Raw genomic sequence first — 21,090 nt, forward strand, 5'->3', positions numbered from 1 at the left:
AACGAATATGAATTCGGAGGGCAGAAATTATTAAATATTAAAGCATTAGACCTCTCACTAAAGGCATCAGTCATACAAAAGTTATACTTAAATCCAAACTGGTTCTCTAGTAGATTGGTACGAATGTCTCATCCTATGTTCAAGAAGGGCCTTTTTCCCTTTATTCAGATTACACCTGCTCACTTTCGGTTGTTTGAAAAGGAAATAATCTCCAAAATATCTTTATTTTTTAAACAAGCCTTAGAAAGTTGGTTGCAATTTCAGTTTAATCCACCTGAAAGGACGGAACAAATAGTACAACAAATATTGTGGTTAAATTCAAATATAGTAATTGATAAAAAAACTGTATTTATCGAAGAAATGTTTAAAAAAGGTATAATTTTTGTGAATGATATCATAAATAGGACTGGTGGAGTAATGTCACACATGCAGCTAACACAGACATATGGAAATGTCTGCTCTACCCAAAATTACAACCAATTAATTGCAGCATTACCACAAAAATGGAAGAGGCAAGTAGAAGGGGAAAAAAGTAAGGAACTTGTATGTCGGCCCTATATTAAAGAACATAAATGGTTAAAGAAAAGTGTGATAAATAAAAACATATACCAATTTAATTTAAGGACCAAAAAACTGACAGCTGTGCCATATAAATTGCAAAATAGTTGGGAAGAGATTTTCGATGTACCCATTCCATGGCACATGGTTTATGAATTGATACGCAAAACAACGCCGGATTCAAAACTTCGAATTTTTCAATTTAAATGATTGTACAAAATTCTTGCAACTAATAGAATGTTATATATATGGGGGATACAATCTTCCCAGCTCTGCAGATTCTGCTGTGAGGAGGCAGAGTCATTAGATCATTTATTTTGGTATTGTCCGTATGTAGCTCGTTTTTGGTCACAGGTCCAGGAATGGTTGAAGAATTGCAACATTTGCGTAGAACTAACGCTACAGATAGCAATACTGGGGGATTTGAAAAGCCATAGTCAATCAATCAATAATATAATAATTATTTTAGCAAAAATGTTTATTTTTAATTTACAATCCGTGGAAGCTATGAGAATAGGAAGATTCAAATCTTTTGTGAAGCATCACAGCACAGTTGAAAAATATATGGCAAATAAAAATCAGAAATGGATGATGTTGGAAGATAGATGGGAAGGGTTGAGTGGAGCTGAAGGGTGGGACTAATAACAAGATAAACAATGTAGGGCATACGGGATCTGTGAAATGTGTATAGGTGCGGAGCCTTTGTGAAATAGCACAGTTACAAGTGGAAATCAAACTGGATGGACAACATAAATAGAGGAAGGACTAAGAACAAACAAGAGAGAACTATTATAAAGTAGACTGTGTCTGTAAAATATGTATAAGATGTATAAATTGAAGGTAAAAACAGAAATGTTTATCAGTTTACTCCAATTGGGGGATCGGTGGTAGGGTTTGCGGGGAATAATAATAAAGGTATACTCTTTAAAAAAGTATGTATGTCTATATAGGTATGTGTATGTATATATGTGTATATGTATGCATACGTGTATGGATATATATATTTACCCAAAAAAATATGGGGGATTGGAAATGATGCAGACAATTACATTGGAAGCAACATTCTTTCCGCAATATTAAGCTGATCCACCCCTAAAAAAAATAAAAAATTTAAAAAATTTAAAAAAAATAGTGTGGAATACTGCAGTAATACCGTATTAGAGTATTGTTGATTGTAGTAATAGTGTGGAGTACCGGGGTAATACCGTATTAGAGTATTGTTGATTGTAGTAATAGTGTAGAGTACTGTAGTAATACCGTATTAGAGTATTGTTGACTGTAGTAACAGTGTGGAGTACCGGGGTAATACCGTATTAGAGTATTGCTGGTTGTAGTAATAGTGTAGAGTACTGTAGTAATACCGTATTAGAGTATTGTTGATTGTAGTAACAGTGTAGAGCACTGTGGTAATACCGTATTAGAGTATTGTTGATTGTAGTAATAGTGTAGAGTACTGTAGTAATACCGTATTAGAGTATGGTTGACTGTAGTAACAGTGTAGAGTACTGTGGTAATACCGTATTCGAGTATTGTTGGCCGTAGTAATAGTGTGGAGTACTGTAGTAATACCGTATTCGAGTATTGTTGACTGTAGTAATAGTGGAGTGCTGCAGTGAGGATGTCAGGCAGTCTGTAACTGTCGGGCTGTTCATTTTCCACCTGGCTAACTCAGTTCTGCCTGTGGACCCAGCTCACCATCTGTACACACACACATACAGGCACGCACACGTGCACATAGACACATACATGTACACACACACACACAACCACACACACTCACACATTACACACATCCGTGCTGACGCCTGAACTGGTCTCATGTGCCTTTCAGTGTCTCTGAGGAGGAGAAATAATGAGAGAAAAAGAAAGAGAGGAAGAGAACACGTCCCATTCCGATGGAAAGAACAAACGCTGCTCTCTAGTGTACCGGATAATGGATTCCTCTAGTTTGCATAGCTTTCTTCCTCTATATGCAGTTTTAAACCTGCATGCAGAATCAGATAGGTAATGTAGTTACTGTGAAATAAAGGCCTGGCTTTACAGTACATGCTTCTTGTACAACCCTACAGCTGTTCAATCAATGACAGATATTGACAAGCTGTTCCATGGGGTCTCTCTTGTGTCTGTGTGTGTGTGTGTGTGTGTGTGTGTGTGTGTGTGTGTGTGTGTGTGTGTGTGTGTGTGTGTGTGTGTGTGTGTGTGTGTGTGTGTGTGTGTGTGTGTGTGTGTGTCTGTGTGCGTGGGTGTGTGTGTGTGTGTACTCAGTGACTCCTCTCTGTGTTCTTGGTCTGTATGCGACCTGTGTTTAAACCCATCAAGATCAATACTTCTCTAATCCCTGACCTCTGTCGCCGCTATAACTGCTCCCACTATTACTTGATTGGCCTAAATACACACGTACTCACGTAAAGGCGATACACACAAGCACACACTCTCTATCTTGTGATCAACAGCATTGTCCTCCCTCCCTCCCTCCCTCCCTCCCTCCCTCCCTCCCTCCCTCCCTCCCAGGGACTTGAGCCAGCCACACAGAGTCCATTACTGCCAGGTAATGGTTGAATGTCACAACCACAGGATGTCGTTAAAGACCTGAGTGAAGAGACCTCTAATGGGTTTTGTTCAGGTTGAGCTGATTTCACACAGCAATAGAGATAGGCCACGTCTCAAATGGTACCCTATTCCCTATGCAGTGCACTACTTTTGACCAGGGCCCATAGCTAGGGTATCACAAAATCAGGCCACTTTGAGGAATCTATTAGCTCTCTCGTTCCGCATTGCTGTTCGATCTGTTTGGTGAGTCAGTCATCAGGGTTACAGTGTTTGAGGAGTTAATACGAGGTGTTTAAGTAAGCAAGATGATCAGGATGAATCATTTGTATTGCTTATATAAGAGTTTCTGTACAGGAGTGGGACACTGGTGTCTATCCCTGTTTCAACTCTCTGTAACTGCTATAAAAAATCTCAGAAGTGCTGTTTTTGAATCTGTGTTTGTGTGTGAGAGAGAGAGAGATTTATTTATCTGGTATCTCATCTGATCACACAGCCGTTTGACCTGAGAATGTGGGAAATGTCCGTCCTGTGCTCTGCTGTGGTCGGTTGTTTATGATGCTGCTCTGTTTACCGAACACTGAGAGGGAGTATTATTGGAGGCCGACAGAGACATGAGAGATAGAGAGAGGGGAGAGAGATGGAATATGCGGAAGCCTCCCACACAAAGGAGTTGCAAGGTCTCCCGTCCACTTACCCTCTCTCCTCTCGCTCACGCTCAAAATAAATCACTCAATATAGAGTTACTGTGCGCTCTCTTCCTTTTTGCCACATCTAACCCTGAAGCTTGTGATGAAACACACAGACACACATCGACAAAGTCATAGAACTAACTAGTGCTGTGTCTCAATAGTATATAGTGGCTTCCTCTCCTTGTCTCCTCTCCTTCATTTGCTCTGACCTAAATGCACAGAATGGGTTAGAGTGATGCAGTTTGACGTTTATTGTCAGAGGTCTTGTCCTGGAGGCAGAACTGTTGAGATAGGCCAGCTGCAAAGTCAAAATTGGCTAGATTGTAAAAATGTATTAAAACTAAAATGTGCTCTTTGGTCTTAATTTTGAAAATCAGATTTTATGACTTTGTGGCTATGCCAGCTAGTGACCACTCTGCAGAGCTGCCTCCAGAGCAATATTAATGACGGAAAGAAACTAACCTGCCAGAGAGATATGGTGGATATCTACTAGGTTCCCAAATTTAGTACTTTCACATCAGTGCATATAAGATGTAGGATCTTAATTTGATCACTCTTTTGTTGCTCAGAATTTTCCTGCCCCGCAGGAAATGTATACACACTTTGTGATTTACGTAAATTCTATGAAAACCCACACTAAGACACGGTTATATTAACAGTATTGCACTTTTCATGTAGCATACTTTTGGCATAGCCTATCCACCAATCAAGCAACATTATGGACTGCACTGTTGCTGCAGGATTTATTTTGCTGTGACAATATAGGTCAACTTAAAATCCAACATCTGTAGGAAGGAAAGTAGATATGGGAAGGATACCACTTTAGACAATTGAGATTCACCCTATGAAGCACAGTTTATAGTGGCTATTTGCTTTCACAGATTCCCTGGTTGAAATGGCTCCACTATGAAATATGAATGGTAAAAAACCTCTCCTCTCAGTTGCAAAGGTGTGAAAAAAAGTTCCAGAGGAAAAAATGGTCAGAAAGAAACCCTACAGTTTATGTTTTTGCAGTAATTCAGGACAGGAAATACCAGATTGAATGTTGTGATGCTTTCCCTGAGCACTGTGTAATTGGCCATGGCTGCTAGGGGAGTGTGTTAGGGGAGTGTGTGTGTGTGTCTGTTATTTCCCAGGGCTGTGGAGAGTGATTCTTGGCGCTTGGATCTGATTCTAATGATGTTGCTTACAGTAAATCCAGCTATGCTCTGTACCGTGAAGAAAAGGGTAATGGGGATACCTAGTCAGTTGTACAACTGAATGCATTCAACTGAAATGTGTCTTCCACATTTAACCCAACCCCTCTGAATCAGAGAGTTGTGGGGGGTTTAATCGACATCCAAGAGCTCAGCCTACTGCTGTGGACGTGCCTTTTACTAAACGAACCCTTTTTTGTCTGCTGAACTGGTACAGACCGGAAACAGAGAGTAGAGAGGAGAGAAACGGAAAGGAAAGAGAAGTGAAAGGAAAGGACTTGTAGGAGACCAAGAAGATTGGAGAGCAGCCTGATCACTAGGAATTAACTTACATTTCGGACGTTTGAAAAGGTCCTGAGAACGTCGATATATGCCTTCCTCCACACTCACAAAAAAAATGGCAAGCGATTGCCCAGAACTCATGATGCTCGGAGCTGGAGCGTGCTGCTTAGACCACTGCACCACCGCAGTTCACAATGCTCTAGCAAGCCGTGAGAATAATTGATGCTAATATCGCGTTGTTTTTAATTATTTTGTTTTAAGCCTTTCCCAAACCATAGCCCTAACCTCAACCAATCAGAATGAATGCCGAAACCCCTCAAATTAATTGTTTTCATTGTTCCCCCCTAATCAGGGACTGATTTTGACCTGGGACCCCAGGTGGGTGCAATTGATTATCAGGTAGAACAGAAAACCAGCAGGCTCCAGACCTCGTAGGGTAAGAGTTGAACACCCCCGGCCAAAACTGTTACCCTTTGAGTTGTTTTTGTTTTAACCCTATAACCAGGCGAAATTAATGCTTGAAAAATAGACGTTCATCCGTAATATGTTGAATTTCGAAGGGAAACGATGAGATCTTGTTGCAGCGAGAGCGGCATGTTGACATTGACAGGCAACTGGCGTCCAGGTGTCCAATATGGCTCAACTCTGCTAGGACAGGAGGTGCCCATTATGGGTCTACTCTGACACGGCACGGATGACCTTTTGACATGAAGCATGTGCTGTATTGGTGAACGGGTCAGTACACTGATCCGCCCTGGCGACTGCTGTTGGGTGGTCTCAGGAAACTCAACATGGATTTATTGTGAAGTTTTGTCTAACGTCTGGACTTCCAGGAATAAGGTCCATCTCCACCTCCAAAAACAAGATAAAACACCATCTGTCCCTCTTGTCTCATTTATGGTAAATAGAACAGGGTTCCACAACACTCGGTCCTAGCAGGGGATGTTGCTGCCTGGTCCCTCAGATTTCACAAGTGACAAATACAGGGGGCTTTGACATAAGACACCAGCTCTTCCACTCTCCCACTGAACACTCACCAGACATAGCCAGGTAGCTGTGGAGTTGTCATGTTGTGTTATTGTGACTCCCTCTACTGTCCCTGTGTGATTGAGATGGTCACTGCTATCCAGGCTGCTCTCATCCTCTCCCATCACTCCCTAGGTTATTTATACAATTATCACCTCTGTAGGAGTAGAGCAGTCACACACGTGTAAACGGACACGCACACACAGCAACATGGTCACAAAGCCGGAGATGTTCCAGCCAGCAATGATCCGTACTCTAACAGTGTACTATTATGATGCGTTAAATTAGTTTAGTCTAGTCTCCATTGACTCCTGGGGATGGCAGTTAGTGGTCCTGTACGTGGCTCAGTTCATAAGAGCATGGCACTAGCAACACCAGAGTTGTCGGTTCAATTCCCACTGGGGTCACATACCAAAATGTGTGGACTGTTGTCACTTTGGGTCAAACTGTCAGCTACGTAAATTGCATATATTACAGTACTGTAATGGCCAATTTTATTCAAGCATACTAGACTTTGGATACATGTTTACTGTATAGGTGATACATTTTCTTTTTCTTGTTTTTGGACTTTCTGGATTATTTGCTTATTGGTATTGTGTTGATATTGTATTACTGCACTGTAGGTGTTAGAAACACAAGCATTTCGCTGCACCCACTGTATTCTGCTAATCGGTGTATGTGACCAATAAACTGTGATTTGATATATACAGCACATCTCTGATCTTGTCTCTCAGATTTAAAAAAATTAAAACTTGCTGTGAAGTAAAATCCTAGTAGTCACCATCATAGTAGTACATTCAAGTATACATCATACTTGTTTCTACTTTACATACTGATAGGTTTGGATTGATGAACTTTACATCTTTATTAATCATTAGTTGTAATAGAGAAATGCCATAGCCGAGGGTCTACACCAGAGGTTAATGGTTATCTGTAGGAGGAAGGTATATGGTGGGGGCAATTAAGCTTGGAATGTTCTGAGTGCAGGGAAAGCGATCACATGTGGCAGGCATTGATAAGGGGAGAGAGTCATGGATTAGTGATGAAGGAGGTCGAGGTCAGGTCAGGTCACGTTAAGGGAGAAGGTAAAGTTTATGGCCCGTATTACTTAGTTTCCTGCGTAAGCAATAAAGATACAATGTTTGTTCAGATGTGTCGGAGGAGACTCAGCATAGAGAAAGGGTTAAATATCAGTGCTTATTGTCACGATCGTCTTTGGGTGAGAGATTGGACCAAGGCGCAGCGTGTGGAAAGTACATCTTCTATTCAGAAGAGGGAAAAAACACGAAACAAACACTATACAACTAAACAAACAAAATAACAAACTGACGACCGTGAAGCTATAATAACAAAATGGTGCTGACACTGACCATTACACACTGACATAGACAATTACCCACAAAACAGCTAAAGCCTATGGTTGCCTTAAATATGGCTCCCAATCAGAGACAACAATAACCAGCTGTCTCTAATTGAGACCCAATTCAGGCAACCATAGACTTTCCTAGACACCTACACTGAACACTACACCATCTACTCTACTAAACCCCCTAAACCATACAACACCCTAGACAATACAAAAACACACAAACTTCCCCATGTCACACCCTGACCTAACTAAAATAATAATGAAAACAAAGATAACTAAGGCCAGGGTGTGACATAACCCCCCCCTTAAGGTGCGAACTCCGGGCGCACCAGCATAAAGTCTAGGGGAGGGTCTGGGTGGGCGTCTGTCCAACGGTGGCGGCTCTGGCACTGGTCGTGGTCCCCACCCCACCATAGTCACTACCCGCTTTCTTAACCCCACTGGAATTAGGGGCAGCACCGGACTAAGTGGCAGCACCGGACTAAGGGGCAGCACCGTACTAAGGGGCAGTACCGGACTAAGGGGCAGCACCAGGATAAGGGGCAGCACCAGGATAAGGGGCAGCACCAGGATAAGGGGCAGCACCAGGATAAGGGGCAGCACCAGGATAAGGGGCAGCTCCGGACTGAGGGACGGCAGCTCCGGACTGAGGGACAGCACCGGACTGAAGGGCAGCACCGGACTGAATGGCGGATCCTGGCTGGCTGGCTCTGGTGGATCCTGGCTGGCTGGCGGATCCTGGCTGGACGGCTCTGGCGGATCCTGGCTGGATGGCTCATGGCTGGCTGACGGATCTGGCTGCTCATGGCTGGCTGACGGATCTCGCTGCTCATGGCTGGCTGACGGATCTGGCTGCTCATGGCTGGCTGACGGATCTGGCTGCTCATGGCTGGCTGACGGATCTGGCTGCTCATGGCTGGCTGACGGATCTGGCTGCTCATGGCTGGCTGACGGATCTGGACGCTCATGGCTGGCTGACGGATCTGGACGCTCATGGCTGGCTGACGGATCTGGACGCTCATGGCTGGCTGACGGCTCTGGACGCTCATGGCTGGCTGACGGCTCTGGACGCTCATGGCTGGCTGACGGCTCTGGACGCTCATGGCTGGCTGGCGGCTCTGGCAGATCCTGTCTGGTTGGCGGCTCTGGCAGATCCTGTCTGGTTGGCGGCTCTGGCAGATCCTGTCTGGTTGGCGGCTCTGGCAGATCCTGTCTGGTTGGCGGCTCTGGCAGATCCTGTCTGGTTGGCGGCTCTGGCAGATCCTGACTGACGAATGGCTCTAGCGGCTCCTGACTGACTAACGGCTCTGACGGCTCGGGACAGACGGGCGGCTCTAATGGCTCGGGACAGACGGATGGCTCAGACGGCACTGGGGAGACGGATGGCTCAGATGGCGCTGGGGAGACGGATGGCTCAGATGGCCCTGGGGAGACGGATGGCTCAGATGGCACTGGGCAGACGGATGGCTCAGATGGCACTGGGCAGACGGATGGCTCTGGCCGGATGAGGCGCACTGTAGGCCTGGTGCGTGGTGCCGGAACTGGAGGCACCGGGCTAAGGACACGCACCTTCAGGCTAGTGCGGGGAGAAGGAACAGGGCATACTGGACCCTGGGAGCGCACATTAGGCCTAGTGCGTGGTGCCGGAACTGGTAGTACCGGACTGGGGACACGCATCTCAGGGCTAGTGCGGGGAGCAGCAACAGGACGCACAGGACTCTGGGGACACACAGGAGGCTTGGTGCGTGGTTTAGGCACTGGTGGTAAAGGGCTGGAGACACGCACCATAGGGCTAGTGCGTGGAGGAGGCACTGGTGGTACTGGGTTGGGGCGGGGAGGTGGCGCCGGAAATACCGGACCGTGCAGGCGTACTGGCTCCCTTGAGCACTGAGCCTGCCCAACCTTACCTGGTTGTATGCTCCCCGTCGCCCGACCAGTGCGGGGAGGTGGAATAACCCGCACCGGGCTATGTAGGCGAACCGGGGACACCATGCGTAAGGCTGGTGCCATGTAAGCCGGCCCGAGGAGACGCACTGGTGACCAGATGCGTTGGACCGGCTTCATGACATCCGGCTCAACGCTCAATCTAGCCCGGCCGATACGTGGAGCTGGAATGTACCGAACCGGGCTATGCACGCGTACAGGAGACACCATGCGCTCTACTGCGTAACACGGTGTCTGCCCGTACTCTCGCTCTCCACGGTAAATACAGGGAGTAGGCGCAGGTCTCCTACCTGACTTCGCCACACTCCCTTTAAGGCCCCCCCCAAGAAATTTTTGGGTTGTACTCACGGGCTTCCAGCCTTGCTTCCGTGCTGCCTCCTCATATCGCCTCCTCTCGGCTTTAGCTGCCTCCAGCTCTTCACGAGGGAGGCGATATTCTCCCGGTTGTGCCCAAGGTCCCTTACCATCCAGTATCTCCTCCCATGTCCATGAATCCTGTGTAGGTGGGTCCTGTTGCCGCTTGACACGCCGCTTGGTCCTGGATTGGTGGGTAATTCTGTCACGATCGTCTTTGGGTGAGAGATTGGACCAAGGCGCAGCGTGTGGAAAGTACATCTTCTATTCAGAAGAGGGAAAAAACACGAAACAAACACTATACAACTAAACAAACAAAATAACAAACTGACGACCGTGAAGCTATAATAACAAAATGGTGCTGACACTGACCATTACACACTGACATAGACAATTACCCACAAAACAGCTAAAGCCTATGGTTGCCTTAAATATGGCTCCCAATCAGAGACAACAATAACCAGCTGTCTCTAATTGAGACCCAATTCAGGCAACCATAGACTTTCCTAGACACCTACACTGAACACTACACCATCTACTCTACTAAACCCCCTAAACCATACAACACCCTAGACAATACAAAAACACACAAACTTCCCCATGTCACACCCTGACCTAACTAAAATAATAATGAAAACAAAGATAACTAAGGCCAGGGTGTGACACTTATGTGAACAATGTTTTTGTCTAATGCAGCTGTATTGATCCTCTGGGAAGAATCAACTTGGTTAAGCTTTCATAGTGTCCATGGAGTTTTTTACTCTGAGAATTAGAACCTAACACTACATTTTCATTATGTAGGTCTCAAAATATGTAGTGAAAAAACCAGTTGACATGTAAAATTCTATACATTTACCAAATGTTGAAGTGATCATCAATTAATAAGAGCAGTTGGATTAAGGGCGTTTCAGTCATCGTTTTGAGCTGTAGTTCGAATCAGAGTCTGACTATTTATTACATTGTATTTTTGTCCGGTTGGTTTCATATTGCCAAAATTGTCAAATGAACAGAAATTCCTAAACAACCACTTGTCTATGCACGTCATTTGTTTATTGGACAGAAATGCTCGAGCTAAATCCATTTAGGATTATCATAAAGCATCACTCGTGCGTCCCAATCGTCATATTACTTTCGCTTTGGTCTTCCAACAACATGCCTTAGAGGAAACAGCCAACACCACGCTAACTGCGACATGAATAGTCTATATTCAGTAGCCTATTTCCCCGGTGTAGACCCGGTCTCCCCTAATCTGCATCGGATGCGCTCATAAATGCCCTGATGTTAACAGAATGTTTCAGAGATCTCAAGTTATGATCATGTGTGTATTTCATCCTCGCAGTCAAACAACCAATGATAATGAGCAACTTGTGTTATTTTCCTGTCTTTGGTCCAGACTGCATTCTCACCTGCAGCGAACCGCACCACCTTAGGAATTGAATTGGACCGAGACCACCCTTTCGGAGCAAACCACAGAGCGTTTATGCGCTCCCGAGTGTGAATAGTGTTCACACCAGTCCAAACGAACCGAAATAAAAATTTAAAAAAGTTAGGAAAAATCAATTTGGTGTGAAAGCCTCTTAAGTAATAGTAAAATGTATTTTAACAAAAGAGAATAGAATCATAAAAGTAATTGTATGAACATGTATTGCAATGTGAAACGTGTATTTCTAGATGAAACACTAAGTTTTGTGAAAAGTTGACTGTATGATTTGTTGTGTTGTACTTTTAGAAAAAAAGGCCTTTTTGATGATCTGTTTTGAGTTTTGTACGAAGAGTTGTACAAATGTACCACAGACTTGCACCAAAGCAATTTAAAAAACGATGTGTGTTTGTTTGCGTGTGTGTGTGCCCGTGTGTATGTGACCATCGAGCGGAAGCTTAACCTTTATTGCCTCAGTACACACAGCTGTGTGGATTCGTATGGAGTTAGGAGTTGTCTTGGATAAGATTAGTTGCTTCCATGCTTAGAGAGTAAACAATGTCAGCTGCTCTTCCATCATCTTAATAAGAGATCTATCGTATCTAAATATTATTTTGACTAGTGCTAGCAGTAGTGGTAGCCTGGCGTTTGGTCTGAACGTTTTATGCATTTTCTTTATATGTGTCTCTGTGTGTTGAGCAAGTTTTGTCTTGAGCCATAGCTGTCTTTGTTAGTTCCAGCTTTACACTGGCAAGAGCCCACCTCAATGAGCTCCAAAATGGATAACATGTGTTGCAGATGCAAAGACATCCCATTGAAGAGCAGTGTTCTGCTGTGAAACTGTCTCCCCGACATGGCTTCCTGTCTGCTTTAATGTCAGATTTCAGAGTGCATGCATCTGGCTGCCAAAACATAGAGGCCCCTGTCACAAACAGCGTGTTTAGTATGTGTGTGTGACCCACAGAAGATAGTCTGTTGCCACAGCAACCACTGGTCTGTCTATTCTATCAAGGCCTTGCCAATACACAGTTGTTAATGGGCGCTGGAGTGACACAGAAGCGCACACACACACTGTCCTGGGATATGTATGGGATGAATGTAGATTCCAAGGAATGGCAGGATGAAATGCTAAGATTCAGACTCATCCTTCCTTCTTACTCTCTGGTTGTGTTTTCTCTGACACTCTTACAGATATGAAATTAGTTAAAGGAGGATATAATGTCTCCTCCTTCCCCCATTACTCCCTTTAATATCTCTCCCCCCTCTCTCTTAACCTCATTGTTGGCGCTCTTTGTCTCTCCTCCTCTGCAACCCCCCCCCCCCCCCCCCCACACACAGGTACGTATCAGGGCAGAGGCAGAAACGGAATGGTGTGCGTCACCTTTGCACCGCGTCAGCTTTCCTGAACAGGAGATGCGCTAACTGACCGTCTTTCTCTCCCCTACACTCCCTTGTCCCTTCTCCTTCCCTTCCCTCTCTCTCTCTCTCTCTCTCCCTCCCTCTTTCTCTCTCTCTACCCCCTCTCTCCCTCCTTCTCTTTTCCTTAAGTCGTCGGGCACCAGTGTGTTGGTGGACATAGCGGTGATGGGGGAAGCCCATGGATTGATCTCAGACCTGCTGGCGGACCCCTCTCTGCCCTCCAACACTTGCAGTTCCCTGCGGGCTGTCAGTAACCTGCTCAGTACCCAGATCAGTTTGCAGCCGCTGCACCGGCCTCGAATCAGCCCTCTGCAGGCACTCAGTGACACACACACCTGCTCCGACTCCGAGGACTGGCCAGAGAGAGAGAAACTCGCCATCCCAAAGGTAAAAGCTACTGTACTTTTATAGACACATGTAAGTATGTATAGTATGTACGCATAAACACACACATACACCCACACAGGTTTTGAGCGCGCATGAAAAATCTGACATTTTTTATTCTGCCGATTTAATGAACTAACTTTTCAATGAGCTTTGAGCTTTGAATGTTCATTTTTTCTGTTAGTTAGCACTCCTCACACACACACACACACACACACACACACACACACACACACACACACACACACACACACACACACACACACACACACACACACACACACACACACACACACACACACACACACATCCCCATTTCACCTCCCCATGCTGGAAAGACTCTATAATGTAATGAGCAGTGACGCACATTCCCACAGAAGGCTTTTAATGTTTTACAAGGCCAGCACTTCAAAATGCATGCAGGCACTTAGTGCGGAGGTGGGACTAAATAAAGCGTGTGTGATGCTATGCAGGATACCCAGAGAAGCTTAAGCAGCCTCATTGACCTCTTCATTGATTCTACTGATGTAGTTACTGTAGGGTTATGTAGGCTGTAACTAGGGCCCAGTTTTTCCTTGTCAGGTGACGTTTTCAAGTCAGGGAAAAACGTTGGGTTCGTGGTATGGCTCATAGACACCAAAGCATTGCACTAGTCATTGTGGCTAGTCAACTATGAACATAGCCATAATGCCGAGTGTACGCTGTGTATTCGGTCAAATGCTATATATTTTTTTACTTGAATTGAATTACATATCTGTGGTTATTATATCATAACAGCCAGTTCTTTACAGACATATAGCTCCTGTATCGGTCCTCAAACCCTACTCCCTATAACTACTATGCACACATGTGCTTAGCTTTACATCAGCAGTCTAGACCCCACTACCAATCTGGCTCTTCCTCTGTGCTATCTCACCATCTACTGTATCTGATACTGTAGGGTTCTACTCTCCTAGCTAGACTGTTGACCACATTTCTGCTCTCCACTCACTCCAGACTCTCAGCCTGTGAATTAAAGGTGATATTCTGTCTGTTTCTGAGTGTAGACCAACACCACTGAGAGTCTCTGGTTCCTGAGCTGCTGCTGTTTTATCTGGGGTTCTCCACACCTGTGTCAACACAGAGTCTATCTGAATAAAACAGTGTCCGTCCAACATAAGGAACGAGAGTTCACCCCCCCCCCCCCCCCCGTACTCTCTCTGATGGTTAAAAGTAATCAAAACACAATTTAGAGAAGGTCATAGTGAGGAGGTGAGGCCCTTACATCTGCTACCCAGTCCTCACTGCCCCTTTACTTCCTTCCCTCGGATCAGAATAATGGTTTGTTTAAGGGGATGTCTGGTTGTGCAGTTCTGTCTCTGTTTCTTGTATAAGAGCCGTTTCAACGTCGTGAAGCTCGGTCTGCTAGACAAAACACTTTCTGAAATTTCAGAGAAGAGATGTGCTACTCCGGAATATTGGAGTTTTCTTTTTGGGGATTTCCCTCCTGAAAGGGGTGTGTGTGTGTGTGTGTGTGTGTGTGTGTGTGTGTGTGTGTGTGTGTGTGTGTGTGTGTGTGTGTGTGTGTGTGTGTGTGTGTGTGTGTGTGTGTGTGTGTGTGTGTGTGTGTGTGTGTGTGTGTGTGTGTGTGTGTGTCGGTGGTAACTCAGTCTGAGGGCCTAAGGGCCTAGGACAGAGAGAGACTAGCTAAATGAAGTCCAGAGGAAAAGCTGTTTTGCTTGCACTGTGTACCTCTGACGATAATGGGTTTAGATTAGAGAAGTTATTTATTGCTTTTTCTTTGGACAAATGCAGCCAAACCAATGTTTTGTATTAGACTGTGGTGAAAAACAAACAAATAGTCGCTTCAAGTTCAGCATCCCAGGCGTATGTAACAATTGTATAGTCATGGAAAATGTAGCTTATTCTTAAACCAAGGCACTCTCACCAGAAAATGTATTAATTGTATTAAATATACTGAACAAAAATATAAACGCAACATGTAAAGTGTTGGTCCCATGTTTCATGAGTTAAAATAAAAGATCCCCAAAATGTTCCATACGCACAAAAAGCTTATTTCTCTCAAATTTAGTGCACAAGTGTGTTTACATCCATGTTAGTGAGCATTTCTCCTTTGCCAAGATAATCCATCCACCTGAGAGGTGTGGCATATCAAGAAGCTGATTAAACAGCATGGTCATTACACAGGTGCACCTTGTGCTGGGGAAAATTAAAGCTGCAGTTTTGTCACACCACACACCGCCACAGATGTCTCAAATTTTGAGGAAGCGTGCAATTGGCATGCTGACTGCAGGAATGCCCACCAGAGCTGCTGCCAGAGAATGTAATGTTAATTTCTCTACCATAAGCCACCTCCAACGTAATTTTAGAGAACTTGGCAGTACGTCTAACCGGCCTCACAACCGCAGACCACGTGTAACCATGCCAGCCCAGGCCCTCCACATCCGGATTCACCTGCGGGATCTTCTGTGACCAGCCACCCGGACAGCTGATGAAACTCAGGAGTTGTTCTGTCTGTAATAATGCTCTTTTTTGTGGGGAAAAAGTCATTCTGATTGGCTGGGCCTGGCTCCCTAGTGGGTGGGCCTGGCTCCCAAGTGGGTGGGCCTATGCCCTCCCAGGCCCAGCCATGGCTGCGCCCCTGCTCAGTCATGTGACATCCATAGATTATCGCCTAAAGAATTGATTTCATTTGACTGATTTCCTTCTAAGAACTGTAACTCAGTAAAATCGTTAACTGTTGCGTTTCGCTGATATATTTTTGTTCAATATAGTTTTATTCACTAGTACTTTATGCATCGCAAAGTAGTATTGACGTGCTATTAGACCCAGAAAGATTTCAGAATAGATTCAATGAGGTAATGTTTAGAGCCCACTAGACACAAACCAGGGGTGATATGAGGAAGTTGACCCCTCCCCCTTGGCCGTGACACAGACTGTCTTTGTGAGTAACTGAAAGAGACGTGGCTCACCTCGATAGCATCAAACATCTGGACCTCTGTAACCCTTTAAATCCTGCTCTGAGCCTCTGAGTCTGTGAGCCAATCACCCTGTGTCTATCTCACCATCAGGTCATATGAATGTCATAAGGACGGCAATGACTGTACTCATATCATAACCAATGGAAATACTAATCCATGGTCCTGAGAGAGAGGCTTTAGAAAGAGTAGGGTGACAAGACTGTCCCGGTATGCACAGGGTGTGTGTGTGTTTCAGATGGATTAATATGCCAGGAAGCACACACACACACACACACACACACATATGCATACACACACACCCACACGCACACACGCACATATGCATATACACATACAAGCCCAGGAAAGAGTGAAATATTAATGTTCCTGTCAGCAAGGCTTTTCTCTGGTTCTGTTCTCTCTCTCTCTTTAGTCAATGAACAATGGTGCTTTTATCCTCTACTTTAAAACATATCTATCCAAATCATAGATAAAATGAGTTTCATTACGATTAAGTTAGTACTAGACTATACAGTATGCTTTGTATCATCACAACCTTTTTTTCATTCAAACTAATCTCTCAAGCATGTGTTATGTTATTTGAACGGATAATAATGAATCATGCAGTCATTGGAAGATTTGACCTGGCACAGATTTCTTTTGTCACATTTTTTGCCACATGACTCTGGGGACATTCCTCCAGGTCTGCCATCTGTCACGTTCCCTTATCAACTGGAAAACCATCATCTGCCCACCTCAAATGTTCTTCTCCTTTCATAATGTTTGTCTGTAGAGGTGGACCTCTGGTCTTCCGTCCAGGTTGTTGTTGGTGCACAGTAGAGAATCAAATGTTTACAAGGAGATGCATTTTGCTACACCCACAGTAACATCTGCGAAATATGTGTATGTGACAAATAACATTTGATTTGATTGGATTGGCTGTTCAGAGAGCTGGACTGGACCCACAACTTTATATGTGTGTGTTATAGCGTCTGAGACGGAGCCTGCCTCCAGGCCTGCTGAGAAGGATCTCCTCTACATGGACCACCACCACCTCAGCTACAGGTCTTCCCACCATAGAACCAGGACCCGTACGCAGAGACCGCTCTGCCAGCATCAAACCCCTCCACGACAGTCCACCATGCAGGTAGCCTACACTATCCCCTACTACCCTTTTCTCTCCATCTCTCTCTCTCTCTCTCTCACACACATTCCCCTCTTCTTTCCCTCTCTCCTCTTTCTCTCTCGCCTCTCTCTCGCTCTCCCGTTCCCTCTTTTTCTCCTTCTCACTCTCTCACTCCTTTCCCTCTCTACTCTCTCTTTACATCCAGACGTCAGACTTGCTTCCTGCTGCTCGAGTAGCTTCTCGTAGGGGTCATCCTGAGGCCAGCGGTCCTCATAAGGCCCTCCCCAGCTGCAAACCCTCCTCCTTTATGGCCCGTCACAAGAGTGAAATATTAGACCTATAATGCATGTGCAACACTGATATATTTTCTTCGCGGTGAATGACGGATGGGTCATGTGGGAGTTTGAACTGGAGAACGTAGGATGTTATATGTGTATGTCTGTCTTTGAAGGAGACTGGTCTGTTTGTGGCTCCAGTCCTGTGGAGTGTTCCTCCAAGGCAGCTGGCCTACATCTGTACAGAGCCTGTGTTTTAGCATCCAGCAGTCTGTTGCCCAATCCTAAACTGACCCTAGTCCTCTACTTCCTACCCTATACTCTCTAACCCCTACCTCCTTCCACTTTGTAGATCCTAAAGATTTGGTGTATGTGTAAGAATATGCGTAACAAATACGCAGAATAAACCACCTAACCTGAGATGATGACATTGTATGAGACATACAGATGATAATGCACACCACTTTTGGGATTCATTCCATTTCCACTTTGTGTCAGGCTCAGAACAGGCTGTTCTCCCCGGGGACCAATCTGTGTTGTTCTGGCCAAAACAGCATGCCTTTTGGTGCTATTATTTATCATCTAAATTGTTCCTCTGTTTGAGATATTGGTTGAAGGTCAGAGTTGAACAATTAATCCTGAAGTCAGATGGGTATCTGCAGACTTCAGTCTGGCTCTTTGGCGGCTTCCTGGAGACTAAACGTTCGAGAATAAATGCCCCAGGGAGATTTATATCCTGTGTGTCAGAGCAGGCTTAAAATACTGCTGGGGTCACCACCCAGTACACTCATAGGAAAAAGGGTTATTCGGCTGTCCCCATAGGAGAACCCTTTTTGGTTCCAGGTTGGACCCTTTCGGGTTCAATGTAGAACCCTCTGTGGAAATGGTTCTACATGGAACCCAAAAGGGTTATTCAAAGGGTTCTCCTATAGGGACAGCGGAAGAACCCTTTTAGGTTCTAGATAGGGTTCATGTTGGGGGGGGGGGGGTCATGTTGTAGAGGTGATGGTATTATGGTGGTGTCTGATCTGCCACTCTTCAGGAACAATGGAAGTGGAATAGATGCTCTGTTTAATTGTGAAAAGCAACACAGTTCACCATAACAGCGTTCAACAGACTGTTTCCCTTTACAGTGCAGACAGTCTGTGGTTGTGATATCCTGTGTGTTAGAGTATTGTGACTTACTGAGGTTTTGATTTCCTGTGTGTTTTCCAGCATGGTGAACAGTGAGTCGTGGAACAGCTCTGTAATGCTCACCATCTCGAAGAGTCGCTCCATGTCTGCCTCCTACTCTGCTTCAGCCACCTCCAACCACCTCTACAACAGACGAATGACCAGACCAGGTGTGTGTTCGTGTGAGTGTGTGTGTAGACACTTTGAGTGACAAACAGAGAGTGACATTTGTGTCCCATCAGAACAGAACAGGTCATTTAGAATGATTCAAATGTTATGGTGCCATGTAGGAGATGCAAGAGACGGGTTAACCCATTCTCTGTCCATTCAGTGTGTGTGTGTGTGTGTGTCGGTGCATATGTGTACTTGTGTGTGGGCAGTATGTGCAATTGCTATTTTGTCTTTGTTTACGTTGTGATCTGATTTGTTACATTTCATTGAACCAGTCTTCCCTCCTAATAACCCTGTTCTCTCTCCAGGTTACCCCTCTTCCAACATATCACCTCTGGCCTCTCCCTGCCACTCCCCTCCGGTCCAGGGGACCCCTGTCTCCAGCCCCACCACCAAGTCCTGCTCTGTGGACCTACCAGACCCTGTGGACAGCCAGGGAGAGAGGCCTGTGGGCCCCCAGACCCCACACAGAGCCTTAACACACAGCATCAGTGCACCTAGCTCCACCACACCGCACTGGGGGCCACCATCTCTCTGCAGCAGGTAGCATACACAGACTTACACATTTACACAAAACAGATACTGTCCTTGTTGCTGTCACAAAGAGGTACCACAAACAGAACATACGCACAGAGAAAAGCTTGATCGTCGCATTCTTGCCCGTTACTTCACTGATAATTGGCAGCGTTGTCTAGAAGACACTGAAGCAGAGACTGAGGAAGTCGTGCATGTAGCTGTAAGCTCAGCCTCGCTGAATCGGAGACGTTGTTTAACGGCATCATGCTGGTTCACTGTCCTGTTTGTGTTTCTGTTCTGTGTGCATGTGTCTTACAATGGGAGACAGATGAGTAACCAGTCACGTCACGAGCCTGTACAGAGAGACAGAGAGAAAGACAAAGAGAGAGCGAGAGAGACAAAGAGAGAGAGAGAGAGACGAAGAGACTTCCTCTGAGGCACATGGACTCACGCCAGAGCGAGAGAGAGAGCAGTGAGATAGTCAAAGAGAGAGAAAGAAATAGATAGACACTTCCTCTGAGGCATATGGACTCACGCCAGAGAGTCACAGAAAAGGTCGAGCTGCAATGTTCTAAGACAAGAGGACATGGATAAGGAGTACAGGTTGTCTTTATAGCGGCGACAAGATGTTCAGTTATTAAGATGAGTGATTTAAGGAAGAAAAGTCCACCACAGAAGAAATACATAAAGACAATAATGAAGGGCTGGATGTGGGAGGGTTATAAGTGTTGAGATGGTAGACATAAATGACACTATAAAGTAAGTGATGGAGGCCAGGGTTGTGTTGTTGACATGGGAAGGGAGTACTGGGGTGTATTCACTAGGAACCAAACGGAAACAAACGGGGAGAGACATACTGTACCTGAACTTGTCCAATAGAAACTCTCGTTTCCATTGTGAAACGTTTTGTTACGGTTTGCACTAGTGGATATGATTGTCTGAGAGAACTTGATGACCTCAGTGTGGCTTTTGATGTTATTGATGTCTAACAGAAGACAGAGGGTGTTCTTTAATGGAAGCCTCTCCAACATAATCCAGGTAGAATCAGGAATTCCCCAGGGCAGCTGTCTAGGCCCCTTACTTTTTCAATCTTATCTAATGTCTTGCCACTGGCTTTGAGTAAAATCTATATATGCAAATGACTTAACACTATACACGTCAGCTACCACAAGGAGTGAAATTACTGCAATACTTAACAAAGAGCTGCAGTCAGTTTCAGAATGGGTGGCAATAAATAAATTAGTCTTAAATATTTCAAGAACTAAAAGCCTTGTGTTTGGGTTAAATCATTCACTAAACCCTAAACTTCAACTAAATCTTGTAATGAAGAATTTGAAAATTTAGCATATTGAGGTGACTAAACTGCTTGGAATAACCCTGGATTGTAAACTGTAATGGTCAAAACATGTTGATGTAACAGTAGCTAAGATGGTGAGAAGTCTGTCCATAATGAAGCGCTGCTCTGCCTTCTTAATAACACACTATCAACAAGGCAAGTCCTACAGGCTCTAGTTTTGTCACACCTGGACTACTGCCCAGTCGTGTGGTCAGGAGCCACAAAGAAGGACTTAGGAAAATTGCAATTGGCTCAGAACAGGGCAGCACGGCTGTCCCTTCAATGTACACAGAGTGCCTAGATTAGAAAGCAAGACGGCGCCGATAGAGATGGCAGCTTCGC

The 21,090-nt window shown here is 45.0% G+C and overlaps 1 protein-coding gene across 1 annotated transcript in view; it reads left to right on the top strand.

Moving 5' to 3' along the window:
• LOC120031805 (cGMP-inhibited 3',5'-cyclic phosphodiesterase A-like) overlaps positions 1–21,090 on the top strand; it is a 96,613-nt gene that overhangs the window by 55,224 nt on the left and 20,299 nt on the right. Inside the window, exons 3-5 of the mRNA XM_038977625.1 lie at positions 12,937–13,194; positions 17,141–17,298; positions 18,780–18,895. Coding sequence (XP_038833553.1) covers positions 12,937–13,194; positions 17,141–17,298; positions 18,780–18,895 — 532 coding nt within the window. The remainder of the gene's footprint in view (positions 1–12,936; positions 13,195–17,140; positions 17,299–18,779; positions 18,896–21,090) is intronic.

Source organism: Salvelinus namaycush, chromosome 38 (assembly GCF_016432855.1).
Source record: "Salvelinus namaycush isolate Seneca chromosome 38, SaNama_1.0, whole genome shotgun sequence".
Taxonomy (NCBI): domain Eukaryota; kingdom Metazoa; phylum Chordata; class Actinopteri; order Salmoniformes; family Salmonidae; genus Salvelinus; species Salvelinus namaycush.